Consider the following 15186-nt stretch of genomic DNA (forward strand, 5'->3'; position numbering starts at 1 on the left):
GCATGTTGTAACTTGTCTTCAGAACAATACTGGCTGGAGTGTCAGCAGGAAGGACTCTGCTGATGGGGGACTGTGGGCGGAACGGAAAAAAAAAAAAAAAAGTTTTAAAGAGAACTTCCCGTTGGGAACATGTGGAAACCTCAGTGGTGATACTTCAGTAGCTGTTGTTGTGAGCTGGGACCCTTGAGATGGGAAGCTACTGAGGCCTCTGCTCCCCATCTGTTACACTCAGTACAGACTGTGGCACCTGGCTGCGCTGCCCTGACACTCACCTGTGTTTCTACAGCCACGCTCTCATCCTTCCCTCCCACCGGGACTTCAAAACAGTGATATCATCATACTGAATTTAACTTTTTCCACCTGCATTTGACAGATGATATGGTCCACTGTGCGTATGAGATGTAAACCATGTTTGCCCTGAAATGCATGCAAAGCAGTATTTCTCACATGTCCAGGTTTGATACATTGTCTCTAAGGTTTCCGCATCCTCCTCCAACATAATAGTGAACTGAGTTTGTTCGTGGTGCTAACAGCACTGAAAATTACCTTTTAACTTTATTTTCAGTTCAGTCTTATTTACACTACCATGCAAATGTATGTTTTTATGTTTTATTAACATGGAGATTTATTGTTTGTTTGTTTTGCTTTTTGAGCCGTGATCCAGATGACAGAATTTCTTCTCAGTTGTAACTGAAAACCTTAATCCCCTGTGCTTCCTTTGTCACAGCTCCTACCTGACAAAAATGTGATGGAGATTTATATTAGTCCTAAATAGTATTGGCCAATAAACTACTGGATTGGAGTTTTCAATACTTAGCATTGCTGATTGGTGAAAAGACAGCTTTGTGTTAACCTTACACAACCCTCTTTACATTACATTAAATGAGATACTCATGTCATTACTTTTTTTTTGCATATACATCCCAGCATGCATGTGGACACTTACTTATGAGTCAGCCGTAGCTTAACTGATTTAACATTGCAGTCCTGTAATGTCAGACTCACGATGGATCAAATCAATGGAGAACCAGAGATATTGTATTTTTAAGTCCCTGCATTCTTCTTCCTTGTCAAAACCTTGTGCCTACATTACCCACAACGCAACCTGAATGCTGACAGTTCGGTCAGAGATTCTGGTGTGTTATGCTAGTAGCAGTTAATGTAGTGCAGAGCTGCTAGCCTTAAACAGAGATGAGGAGCAGCTACAGAGGTCTGCTGATCTCACTTCTTTCTAACTCCACACCCCGGAAATTACCCAGATAAAAATATACTGTGCACGCTCTATAGCCCCCATGCACCCATGAAGCATGCTCACTAGAGAGTTCCACTGGCCAGGCCAGTTAACTTCCAGTTTAGCCCTCTGGCTAACTTGAATGGGGATAAAATAATTAAATCTTACGGCTCTTCTAGACTTTCAAAACGTTATCAGACCAAATGGATCAACTTCTGATAGTACAACGAGACTTTTCTCAGGGATTGTGACACATATCTTTCACAATGTAAGTCTACGGTTTGGCCACTATGTCAAATTGGTTTCAAAGCCTGTCGCTGTTCCTGGGGGCTTGACCCACACTGACTTAAGTGACATCACTTGAGGCAATTTATCAGATTTCACACAGCTCACTCTGGAGACAGAAAGGACTTTATACTACTTTTTTCACTTAAGCAGTAGTACTCCCCAACACCTCCCGGAAACACACTTTGATGTGTAAGATTGGTGATGTTCAAACTCTTGATGGTGATCTTTAAACTGACAAAGCTGATCTTTTCTCTAGGTATGTAATTATAACACTGGTATAATTTGTATAATAGAGTTTCACCTCTCATACAGACCCTAAACACATCACATATTTCCTTTAGATCACAAAATAATTCTCTTGTATGTTTCATCAATAAGCTTAACGTCTGAGCTGCCTCCGTCTTGTGAAGCATCTGGAGACAATACTGACTGACAGCAATTTGAACTTTTTAGATGTTATGTTGATCCTCTGTCCTGATATCTTATATAATATCTTAACAAAGCAGTGTGCAACTCATTATAGATAACTTGAATGTGTAATATGTAAAAAGTCTCAAATTAAATAATATTATTGTTTGCCTGAAAAGCAGCTTTTTAATAGTGATTTCATACTCTTCAGTGCCTGTGTAAAATGTTCTTCATGCTGAAGATAAGGGGCTAGATAAAAACACATTCGCAGTATTTCCTGTTGATACCCTGGTATTATAGTAATACTGCAGAAAAGCCAGAGTTGACACTTTCACATCACAGGAGACTATACATGATACGTTTCATCACCCCCTACTGCCTGTGGTGGAGCTTGGCGTTATGTTTTTAAAAAATGCTTTTTTTTCTCTTAAAAATGCTGAGAAAAAGTATGAGTCACAGCTTATTCATAAGTGAGTGAGTGTTAGTTGGAATTGGGCAGCAGAGCAGATATAGTTTTTAAGTAGAAGACGTGACCTCAGGGCCCTGTATTGTTAAACATCCGTCCTTCTTAAGTATCCATGACTAAAACAATAAATCTCTGCTAGGGTGTGGCAAGGTGTGCCATTCCCCTTTCAGGAACTCATCCCCTACCTGAGTCCAAACTTGATCTGGTGGAATTTATCATCAAGACTAGTAAGACAGACAGTCTGAAGCCAGCTGATGGATCCTTGACGCTGTAACATTCATTACATACCACAATAGGAATGTGTTGGAGAGAACAAACTACGTAATGTATTGATGATGTTCTAGCCTGTTATATTAAGAAATATCTTTTTTGGCTTATTTTGGCCTGATAAGGGCATTAGATAAAAATTGAAAGGATAATGGTTCATCCTCTGGGTGCTTTTGATATCCACTGCATTCCAGCTATTAAATAACAATTTCAGTTGACCTCATGGTGGTATAAGAGGAACACTCATGGATGGGATAAAATAGATTCATCCTCTGAGGCTCAGTAAATTCACAGAATCTTTTTAATTGATTCTGTGTACAAATTAAATTTTGGCCTGATGGTGGCGCTGGAGGGAAGCTCATGAAGTGTCCAAAATGGAGCTCATCAGGGCACATCTTCAGAGGAGCAGGAATATACTTATTAAATTTCAATCTGTCAGTTCAATTTTGTTCTAAAATTCTAAAAACATTAGTAGTCATGCTCTGGGGACCATGAATAATTGTTGTAATTGTTGGAACATCTTGCAAGATCAAGAGAACTCTCTTTAAATCACGTAACTAAATGTTAAAAACAGGAGATTTTTTTCATGGACACCAGGGTCTTAGGCACTACCATTGAGGACACTGAGGGCTCACACATGGTGTTTATTTTATAAGCTGATTTCAGGATTTTTACAGTCATTGTGTGTAAATGTTAGGCCAACAAAATAATAACTAAATACAGCTTTTAGAATTTTTGTGTGGACAAGGCTCTGAATTGCATTTTACACTTTCATTCTGGGAGATAAAGTAGCAGAAAGTGGAACACTTAATTGAATAAATAAAATATGAGAAATCCAAATTGGCTTTTGGTCAAACTTTGGTGAGGGCTGGGTAGCGGGGACACTTGACCTCAGTATTTTCTTGCTATGGCCCTGGTGGACACACAGTTTTATAAGTTTTGGTGGAACAGTAAAGTCTTCATTGTTGCACTGCAAAATAAAAAGCAGAGGAAGCTATGGCTAAATGATAATTCTTAGTAATAATAAGTGAATAATTTGAAGAAAAATATTTAAATAGACCAATTTCTGATTAGTGATAATTGTAAAGAAAAATATAATAATTAGCGATTCATATTTTTCCTCCAATAAATGCAATATTTTTTAAACATCTTGCCTCATTTGATACTATAATGCACAACGTACACCACAAATTATATGCCATGAATATTTATATCACATTAGTGAACCTCCTTGTGAGTGACATCAGGTCTTCCGTTCTTCCCTCTTTATAAACTTATGTTTATGCAACAGCGCCATGTGAATAATCTTCCCCTCTGAGCTTCTTCCCTGGAAAATGATGTGGATGCTCACAAGCCGCATCATTTCCAGTGGAGTGGGGGCGGTGGGTGGGGAAGGAGGGGCGGTGTGGTGGATCGCTTGAAGTCGCTGCGCCCCTCCTCCATTTTTCTGCGCGCAGGGGAGGAGGTGAGGTGGAGGGGTGAGGAGAAGAGGTGGGTGAGCGTGCGCCCTCGGCAGACAGTCAAGCGCAAAAGACACACGGCTCATCCGCTCGCCTCCCCATTGACGTCAGTCCGGTATCACATGAACGAGCGGGGACCAATCGGCACAGCTCTGCCGGAGAGTGCTGGCTCCTTTACACCAAGATAGGGGGAAAAGACTGAATAAAAGGAAACCGAGCCAGTGAGCCTGTAATGACCACAAAACCCCACCGAGGAGACTAGAGCCACCGCCATTGGATATTTCGCCCTTTTTCCTTTTCTTCTCATGCGTTCCTCGCTGTGGATTATTCTGTTTGGCACCGGGGCGGACGGAATGGATAAGGCCATGGCCCTAACATATTGAATAGCTCGTTGGTGGTGGGGGGGAGGCGAGACGCGCACCGTGGAGACAATTCATGGGGCATTGTGCGGGGAGGAAAATGGTGGATTATTTGCACTGTATCATAAAAACCTTCCCTTGTCTGGATATCCTGCCATAAGACACTGTTTGGTGGTATTTCTGTGGCTGTTTTGGCCGTGTCTACAGTCATTGAGGTCGTGTTATAGCGGTAGGTAGGTAGGTACCCCCCTCCTGCTCGATCAGAGCGACCTCAGACATTTCAATTTTTTAATATACATGTAGGATTCTTGTATCCTTGCGACGCGTTCACCCTCCCCTCCGCGAGAGTAACATTTGGAAACAATAAACTGTTGGATTACTGAACTATGGATTTCAACAGCAGCAGCGGCGGCGGCGGGGGCAACGAGCTGCACAACAACCAGTTTTATCAGTGCGAGGAGAACAAGCCTCTGCTGGGGGAGATGTCGGAGGGGAATAATAACACCAAGCTGGGCGCAGGGCCGTGTAAGAGGTCCCTGCACCACTGCAGCAGCAGCGGGATGCGCTACAAGCTGCTCCACGAGGGGGACATCCAGGTGTGTGTGGTCAAACACCCCCGCACCTTCCTCAGCAAGATCCTCACCTCCAAGTTCCTGCGGAGATGGGAGCCGCACCACCTCACGCTCACAGACAGCAGCCTGACCTCGGCCACCGTGAGTAGCTTTCTCGCCTCCAGTTTGTGTATGTGTGTGTGTGTGTGTGAGTGTGTGTGAGTGTGACCATATAATATGCTGCGTCTCACATTCCACAGGCAGCTTTGGTGTTTGTCTTTTCTTGTCTGGACGCAGCAGACGCGCACCGAGATTACGCACAGTCTGTTGTTGACGCAGTTTACAAGACAGCAGCGTGTCACTGCTTTCACGGCCCTCTCCGCTGATAATATCGGCAACACTGTTGCTGTGGCCCGCTCCCTTCCACCCACACATCCTCCACCCTTCCATCACTTCCCTGTGCAACACACCTTCACTCTACCTGTGACTCGCAGCCTCCTGGTTCTCACACTGGGGTGCGGGGGACGCAACACAAGGGGCCCTTGAAGCGCAGGTCCATGAAGTGTGTGTGTTTCTTCGGGGTCTCTACGTGGCTCCTGGAGGCTTTGAGCAGGTTTAAAATCTGATTCTGAATTATTAAAAACAAAGATCTTCTCTAGTCTCTGGGAATAAAACCCAGCAGTGGGGGGTCTAAGGGGCCTGTTATGTGTGTGACATGAAACCAGCTGAGAGCTCCTATACTGCAACAGCCTTCACCACCATAACAAACTGATGTTTATATGTTGCTTCATGCAAGTCAGATGGAAGGAGTGCAGGGTGGAGAGGAATAGGAAATACACTGATAAGGTGCTATCTTCAGTAATATTGCTATGATTGTTATTCCAATCATCTTACAGGTCGGTGTAGCATTGGTGGTGTGAATAAATGGAGGATATCTCCCTCTGTTGTTGATATGGCCTATAGGTACTGTTGATCAGCTGCTGGGCCTACTCAGCACATCAGTCCAATACCAACAGGCCTATCTGTCATCATGAATATGACTGTGTATGGATACTTTAACCCATGGTGGAGTGATAAATAAAAAGGAGGAGAGACTACGACTTCTACTTGGTGATCCAAATAAGCACAATAACAAAATGTTCATGTATTTCAAGGAAATGATATCTTCTTGATATTTCTCCAGTCTGGAGAAATCATAGACACCTTGTAACAATAGGAGTCATGCCTGTGGTAATCAATTGTAATTGTTTGTAATTCAGCAGAATAATGCCGAAATAATAAAAGCCTTTATTTCCCCTTCTGTTTTTTATCAACCCCTCTGACATTTTCCACAAAGCCAGGCCCAATGTTTTATCAACACACTTTGTTAGAGGCTTTTTGGATGTCTGCCTATCACACCCACGCTAGAGGAGTGTGCTGAATTGCCCACTGCAGTGTGCAATGTCTCAGAGACTGTTATGATTGCAGAACAGACTTATGGATGTAGCTGAGGGTGAACCCACCAGAGCTCAGTTTACCTGTGGTCAACGTAAAGCTCAATGTTTGCAGCTGAGTGAATTGTACACATCACAAGAAACAGAATAACAGCCTTTTATGGAATTCATTTCTGCTGTTCTGAAAATATAATAGACTTGTGTTTATATTGGTCTCTCATGCTGATCACTGACTGGTGACTTCTCTTTTAATTTTTCACCCTAACACTGGTTACGTGTACTGTTGATCGACTTTATATATTAGCCTGTTGCTGTGGGTGTAACTCGATGATAAGTCAATGATGCACTGAAAAGATATTTATCATAAATCAATTAATCTATGAAACATGCTTGGGTAGTTAATAATTGGTCATGAAGCATTATGTCATGGCAGTTTTCCCCTGGTGACCAAATAACACACTGCTACATGAATCCACAGTGTATTCTTTAAAGGAACTTAACTAGTTTTTGGTAGATTCTTCCAGGACAGGAGAGGCTGCTAATTCATACATTCATCCTCAGTAATTCATTGACCCAGGAGCTCCGCGTTAGCTTGTTAGCATACACTGGCCTGTCATAAAACTGCTTGATGGCTGATTCCGTGCCTGTAGTTCCTGTTTGTTAACACACACATATGTAAGCTTAGTTTTATTGCTTTACTTTTTGGCAACACAACGCCTTCTAATTAATTGTATGTTACCTGACCATTTCATTAAAGCACACTGCTACATAACACAACCTGCTTAATAGCTTTATGACCAATGGGTCACTATTTTAAGCTAATAAAGTATGCTAACATTTTAGCATGGTGTTGAATGAGTGTGCAACACCTCTTAACATCCAATATGAAGGCCTGGTTGAAGCGAGAAGGTGCAACAAATTATCCTGATATGTACTGTCAAATGTCAGGGTAAGATAAGGACCTTTTGCACATTTTCTTCATCTTTTCCTTTGGGAATGAATAAGTAGCCTAGCTTACATTTACACATATACATACAGTATATACATTTATTTGTGTAGTTTGGTTATCAATTACGTTAGCAATAGCGTCTCTCACTTGGAGCAAGTCTGGAAACTTGCAATAGAGATGAAGATTTTCAGACAGATTTTTTGACAAGTGAAACATGACTTGCCCTTTTTGCTGCCAAAATGAGCTGATAGTAACTGGTAAAAATAAATTATTGGAGGTGATTATGTGCATTCTTGTTTGCTTGCTCACATTGTGAGATGCCAGAAATGGCTGTGGCTTAATGTTATTTAGCTTTCACTAGTTCCTTTTAAAATCCAATTTTCTGAACTGAAAACATCAAATAAGAGGTTGACAAGGCTGCTCTATCCCAATGTTTCCTACAAATGTGGTTGAGAAATATGCTTTATTTTGTCAAAAATGACACAGTCTTGTTTGTTTTACAAGTTTGATGTAGTTCAAGTAAGATGATGAGTGTTGGTGCCTTTCATGATTGATAGCAGAATTCATGCTAATACTTCAACATACATCATTGTGACTGGCCAGACAGAAGTCTATGTGTCAGTTTATTGGAGTATTTGTAAGAACTCACAGTTCCAATTCAAGTCCAAAGAGGTAACTACTTTCTGTTTGGGTCACAATACAAAAGTATTGCTCTGATTACATTTCCTAGATGTGGTTTTAAGTAGTGCGCTGTGAGCTCCACTAAGTATCCGTGATCTCATATTGATTGTGGCTGCAGTGGGAAACAGGGGCAGCCTTCGAACTTTGGCCAGTCAACAGCAGCCCTCAGAGACAGCCAGGAACCATCTCTATGGAAGCAGGGATTAGGCAAAGCTTATTTCTCCATATCTAAAGCCAGAATTCATGGAAAGTGTTTTGCATTTTTGGCCTTAAAACACTCATTGCTGTGGTGTTCTTGTGTTGCCACTTCCCAGGGATCTCTTGTCAGTCAGACAATGTAGGGTGTATTTTTCCTGGAATTTTCTTTTGTTGAAGCTTATTTTTCATGCTAACTACCTCATCTATTTACTCCAAATAAACCTTAAATGGCAAGAATGAACATTTACTTATATGAAAATGATGCACCATGTTTAATATATTTATCGATTTAAAGCTCAGTATCCTTAAGAAATACATCCATATTGGATGATTCCAAATCTCTTGTGTTACGTCCAACATTTAGTGCCAGTGCAGGAAGTAATGTGGCCTTAATAGGCAGAATTAAGGTTGTGGAAATCCAGATTTGTAGCATGTTTGACTTTCCTACAGGAGACCGGAGATTGCATCCTGTTACAGACCTGCAATTAGTGTTTTAGTTGCCTAAACCTCAAGCATACCTTAATCAGATTTTATTTGCCATAACCACATTTCTATAATTGCCATGCACAGATATTTTGTAGAACTAGAATTTTTAAAATGTTGACATTGGATATAAGAAAAAATAATTTTACATAATACGGGATTTTACAGAATCATCTAATATCTATGTTCTAGCCTCGTCATTTGAGAAAAGAAGTTGTGGTTTCCTATATATTAGAATTTAGCATGAAAGTTCATTGGAAATAAATAAAACAATTCACTCAAGGACCACTTATTAGCTTTTCAGGTGAATAATGCGATTGAAAGCCCTGGAAAAACCTACTTAATTGACCATAGGTTAAGATACTTTTTTTTTCAAACTACTGTGCATATGAGAAGTCTACCATCAAAGGCTTATGATGAGCTTGGAAGAACTGCTTTTGGCTTCTTTGCACCAACAACCTGAAACACACTACAAAGCACTTCAAAAATGAATTCATTGGTAACTCTTGGTCATTTTAAATCCACAGTCTCAAACCTTTTAACTTCTGTTTGTACCTGTTTTAATTGATTTTGTTGTTACTCTATTTATTAATTGTATTTATATGTTTGTTTTATTGATTCCTTCTTGCTCGACGTCATTGTAAATGAGGGCTTTGCCCTCAATGATTTTCGAGTTTAAATAAAGACAAATAAGTAATAATTTAGTAAATCGAACTTTTGTTGATTTGTGCTATATAGTCCTTTTTCAAGCAGTTGCCTTTCAAGGATCTCTCATGCTTATAGTAGCTGCTTTATTGTTCTTGTTTCAAAGAGCCAAATGCTAACAGTCACTGACTGCCGGGGACTGGCTGACATCTCATAAATTACCCTGTAAAATCCCTCAGAGGCTAATGGAAGTGTTGCTGATCTGTAAGGTAACAATGCACCTCAATGCTTTTAAGCCATCAGCTGAATGTCTTAACCATTGCACATTTTGTTAACATAGAATGAAATATGAATGTTGCTCAAAATGTTGTAATTTAGCTGTCCTTCAGCTATCCTGTCCATCGTGTGCTTTGTATTTGTGGCATGAAGCTGAACCAGAATACAAGCCAGTGGTACAAATAATGACGCTAATGCTAATTCTTTTGTTTTGAATCTAGTCATGTGGCTGGTTTATCCAGAAATTCCCTTGACTAGTGTGTTTGTGTGTGAGCGGTGACACCCTGTATACAGCAATCATGTGTCTGCAAGTTGGCTTATCAACGATGTTGCATATTCTTCACTCTGTAAAGGCTGAAATATGAGGAAGAGGGGTTTTTATTCAGGGTGAAGCATGAATGTGCATTTCCTGAGTGGCGTTGTTGTGCTCAGTGTCGCACAGAGCCGTTATGTGGGCAGAAGAACAATGCTGATCCATTTGCTCTGCTCTCTTACAGAGAGACTCCTTCCAATGAAGAGGCAAAGAGCGATGACTCTGTGTCTCCAACAACATCCCCACGCACAGCAAATAATTGAGATGATTGAGAGAAAAGAGCTTTGTGAAACTGAGCGTGGCTGCCAAGAGGGTTTCATTAGTTTCAGTTAACAGAAATCACATGAATCCCATGTTTAGGTTAAAGCAGCATGTTGTTGCCAAAAAGCAAATAGGCCTTTTTAAAAAATCTAAAAGTTAACTCTTCCAAAACTAACTCCTGCAAAATAATTTTGTTTTATTTTGAAAATAGTGTAAAAAATGAATTTGTATCTATATTGAATTTAGTTGTAAATTTCTTTCTTTTTACCTCATTTAGGGAGAAATTAACATATTAATGGACAGAGCTTAATTCTCGTAGAATTAGTGTGTTTTTCTATATGTACAGGAAAGGATTGTGTGTGTGTGTGAGTGTGTGTGTGTGAGGGAGAGATTTCAATGGGCAACATGAGGGAGTCGAGAGTGACTCACTTTTCTTTCCTTTGACAGACCTGCCTGCCTCAACTGTAGTCAGAAACCTAACCTACATCACATTTGCGTAAGAAGGGCGCTAGTGCAAGCAAGCACTTCCTGTGTTGCGACTTGCTCACAAAAGGCCTGAGATGAAAGGAATCTGGTTGTGCTGCGAGCATGAGGGGCTCATTATAGGCAGCAAGACGGGAGACGGGAGGCTTTTAGAAATCAATCAGGGTGGTTTGACTGTCTTCTGGTCATGTATGGAGTCTGAAGTGTCTAATGGTTATGTAAGGAGCCGGGGCAGGCCCTGTGTCTAACTGCACCATCGATCTATTTTAATAATGGGACTTTTCTAATCAGGGTTGGTTTTATTCTCGGTGTCACACTTAATAATAATCAAATGCGTCATACACGTTTGCCACACCTACCCTTTTATTTAGAAATATTAAAAATGATCACAATGAATGACACACACCTTATAAGCTTACATACCTTGCAAAGTGCTGTAAGTAAATTCTTAGTTTTGGTTTAAAAAGTCATGAACATGACTTAGAAGTGCACGTGTGTTTGAGCTCCCAGTGGGTGATAAGGAAGAGTTGACTTTTCCTTTCCTGTCTACAGTGTTTGTAGATATCCATCCACACTAGCAGTTCGAGTTGTTTTCTGAGTTTATGGCAAAACAATGTGCACTTGCATTTCTTTTATTAGGCACGCAGAGGCTATTTAAGACAACATCTTTACACTGTCAACACCAAGTGGTTTTCCGCTGTATTCGAAGCCCAGTGTGTCATTTACAGAGTAAGTGCCAAGTCAGGGTTCTCAAAAATGGATCACATTAAGACCAGACGTCCAGTGTTTTTAAAAAGATCCGCTTTTCCTGTCCACACAACAAGAGAGCAACATTTTTTGGAGGAGTGATCCATATTTGGTGAAATGACAACACAGACAAATCAGTTTCATATTAATTAAATTCATGTGATTTTTTTTTTTAGCTAAGGCTTTGGGCTTTAGTGTGTAGAAGAAAGGGAAATAAATAAAAACAGCAATGCTTCTTAGATGCATTTTTTACCAGTTTAGCACTTATGTAAAGTATCAGAAGACATCACAGAAGTCAACTGTTTCTACTGATTTTCTACCCTGTTGTTTTCAGCACCGAAACCCTATACATCATCACAATTTTAGTATTTCCCCATGTAAACACCACAATGTTGTGGTGCCTATCTCACTCATTCTCATCCATTGTCTGTGCACAATAAAGTAGTGAAACATATTGATGGAAAAAAAGGATGTAGTTCTCATCAGGTATTAGGGTGAACATGTCTGATCCACCTTTTTTTAAAGCCCACTTTTTGTCCCCCCCCCCCCCCCCCCAATTTTTACAGTTTGCCTTTGATTGAACTGTAACTGTTATACCTTGTTCACACCTATGGGCTCTCAGGATACAAGTCATTGTAAACTGAACATCAATACACATGCTGGTGCCGCTCAACAAAACTTAAAAGGTGCCCGGCCGGAAAATGTGGGGGAGTTGAGAAAAGTTTCAACTTAAAGATGCGTGGGAGCGACAACCAATAGCGCTTGTATTGATTCCCATGGGGGAAAAGTTGTTTTCAGTCCACTCCACTATGTAAAAAAGGAGCTTTTGCTAACATTAGTCACTGGTCATACCAGACCACGCCTGGCTGTAGCAGTAAAACCTCTTGAGTGTACTGAATTGAGCAAGGGTGCGTTTTATTAATTCTGAGTTTTAGGAAGAATGTGTTGTTTCTTTTGTCAGGAGTTACATAGTCTCACTTTCAGTGCTCAGTGCAAACAACAGCCTGCTACTTTTGAATCCGTATGCATGGCCTTACAAACCAGCTGTCATAACTCCCTCACTTCTATTTTGAAAAAAGTATATAAAGTATATACAACGCGGCCTCTTGATGTGGTTGGATAATGCGTCATACAACCTTATTCTTAAGGAGGCCTCAACCCCAAGCATGGCCCTAATCCTAATCTGAACCATCTCTAAAGTAGGCCTAAACAGAACAATTTGATTGGTTACAGGCTGTATAAAGAAACTCCTCTCAAGGCGAAAAAGTACTTTATAATCTGTATGTACAAACTGAAAACAAGCCAACATTTTTACATTCAGATGGTAACAGAAAACCATTATTGTATCTGCACACTTGCTGCACTCCTGACCTGCGAGACTAAATGCTAAAATGTAGGTTGGATTGTCCTTTAAAATTAAAATAGAGTTTATTCTCAGGAGTCTGCAGTGTGTGGATGAAGACATGTGGGGAAAAATATCCTCCAGAACAATGAAGAGAGTGTGTGTCTTTCTTGAAGCAGAACCAAAGGAGGTCGTGAATAAACTATACATCCATGTCAGCTGATCACGCAGTACGTCAAGCTGCTCCTTAAAACAGAAGCAGGACAAGATGCTGCTGCTAAATGTTTTTGGTGGTATTGTTTTAATTCAAAAAAAAAAAGGGAAGGGAAACGACAGGCAGTTGCTACAACCTGTGAGCTCATACACACACACACACACACACACACACACACACACACACACACACATATAAACACTCACATGGCTCTGAAAGGCTCTGGGCAGGCCTCCAGGACAGGCTGCAGTACATGTTCAAATTCAAATACTGGACCCTCCCAGTTTTGTTTGAACAATGCAGCCATTAGGCAAAGATTTGAGTTATAGTCAGGAATGACATATTGATTTATGATATTTAGAATAGATTGGAATTGGATTCGTTCCCCTCCTTCTACCTTGTCATGTATGTCTGTGAGTGATGGTTAATGTGAAAGAAAACAGAGAAACCAAACAAGAGAGTATGGGAGGATGGACAGAGAAGGGAGACTGCAGCCCTGCAGCGGTCATTCTCTATTTGTGACTGTTTTTAGTCATGTCTTTCAGGGAAACTGTGGGTTGTTTTTAACCATGCTGAAAAAAGCCATGTTCAGCCAGGGCAGCAGGAAGTCACACACATGCTTCTTGTAAAGCTGGGCGCTTTGAAACATCACTTTACCATCACCATAACATCATAACATAACATTGTCTTCTTTGCATTTAAGGTTTCACTGATGTCACACCGTGTCTACTAGTTTGCATGATTTAGTGATTTATGTACAGTTACATCACTATATGGCAGCGAGATAACACACACTGACTTTTTAGACTTTTTAGATATGAGGCTAAAGCCAGTAGACAGTTAGCTTAGCTTAGCATAAAGACTAAAAGGAGCCTGGCTCTGTCCAAAGGTTACAAAATTAGCCTACTATCAACTCTAAAGCTCACTAATCAGCACGTTATATCAACAGTTGTGTAGAAACAACATGTTGTGGTTTTAAAGGGAGTTATCAGTTTGTTCGCTGGAAGAAACAAGTCACCACTCCCAGCCAAAAAATAGTCCAGCACACAGAGTAACTAACTGTAAAACCACAATGTTTCATTTTTACCATTTACTATATATAAATATGGACTTTTTGATAGCTCCCCAAAAGTGAAGCCAAAACATCTTGATCGCCCCCTGGTGGCTGGCTGCAGTATAGGTCATAAGTCCCGCCCCCTCCATGTTACTGGGTGGGACATAAGCCAAACTAAAAAATCAAAGTACACGTCAAATCACCTTTCCAAAAGATGGTTTCTGTCATTTTAAGGTAGTTCTTATCACACTGACATATGTTCATGTGCTCACTCTTCAGAGAAGTATGTTTTTAATTAGTTATTTGACAATATAAAAATGGGGTCTGACGTTGTGATTGACAGCTGTGACAGCCGCTCTCAAACCTCCGTCAGGTGGTGCTTTGAAATTTAAATTTGCTGAGGGGGCTTGTTCTGCTGGCCGTCATCCCGCCGCCCGACTCAACTGCACAGAAATGATCTAAATGACGTCACACAAGGATGATATTTCGCTTTTACATAGCGGTAGGAAGTGCAGATGCGTCGTCCATATTTATATACAGTCAATGGTTTTTACACTTTTTTGTGCGGATTAAATAAACAAGATACATCGTGTCATTTAGCGAGCTTTAGAGGTTCTGGTAGAAAGATTTTGTTACCTTTGGACAGAGCCAAGCTAGCTGTTTCCTCCTGTTCCCAGTCTTTATACTAAGCTAAGCTAGCTGTCTCCTAGCTGTGGCTTCATATTTAATGGACAGACATGAGAGTGGTGTCAATCTTTTCATATAGCTCTTAATAGTGAATAAGTGCAATTGGTTTAATTTATATCTTTACTTAATAAACCGATAAGTTGATATTTATATCATGAATTAGCTCTGCCATGGAACTGAATCTATATATTTCTTTACCCGTACTCATGTAATAGCTTACGCACGTTATGGGCCTCAAATAAATACAGAAGTAGAAAGAAGGAAGTTAGAATAAGAAATAAAGCTAATCAAACCACAGAATAAGCTTACAAAAGTAGAACAATACATTGCAGTTGTATTGAAAGTTTAGTTTCTCTATCCCCAGCAGTAGCTGTAGTGGACCTTTCAGCA

General features: G+C 40.4%; 1 protein-coding gene across 1 annotated transcript in view; it reads left to right on the forward strand.

Moving 5' to 3' along the window:
* Window positions 1-4183: 4183 nt before the first annotated feature.
* The window catches only part of cmip (c-Maf inducing protein), a 52539-nt gene continuing 41536 nt past the window's right edge, over window positions 4184-15186 (forward strand). Inside the window, exon 1 of the mRNA XM_067588737.1 lies at window positions 4184-5192. Coding sequence (XP_067444838.1) covers window positions 4866-5192 — 327 coding nt within the window. The 5' untranslated portion in view covers window positions 4184-4865. The remainder of the gene's footprint in view (window positions 5193-15186) is intronic.

Source organism: Thunnus thynnus, chromosome 5 (assembly GCF_963924715.1).
Source record: "Thunnus thynnus chromosome 5, fThuThy2.1, whole genome shotgun sequence".
NCBI classification, from domain to species: domain Eukaryota; kingdom Metazoa; phylum Chordata; class Actinopteri; order Scombriformes; family Scombridae; genus Thunnus; species Thunnus thynnus.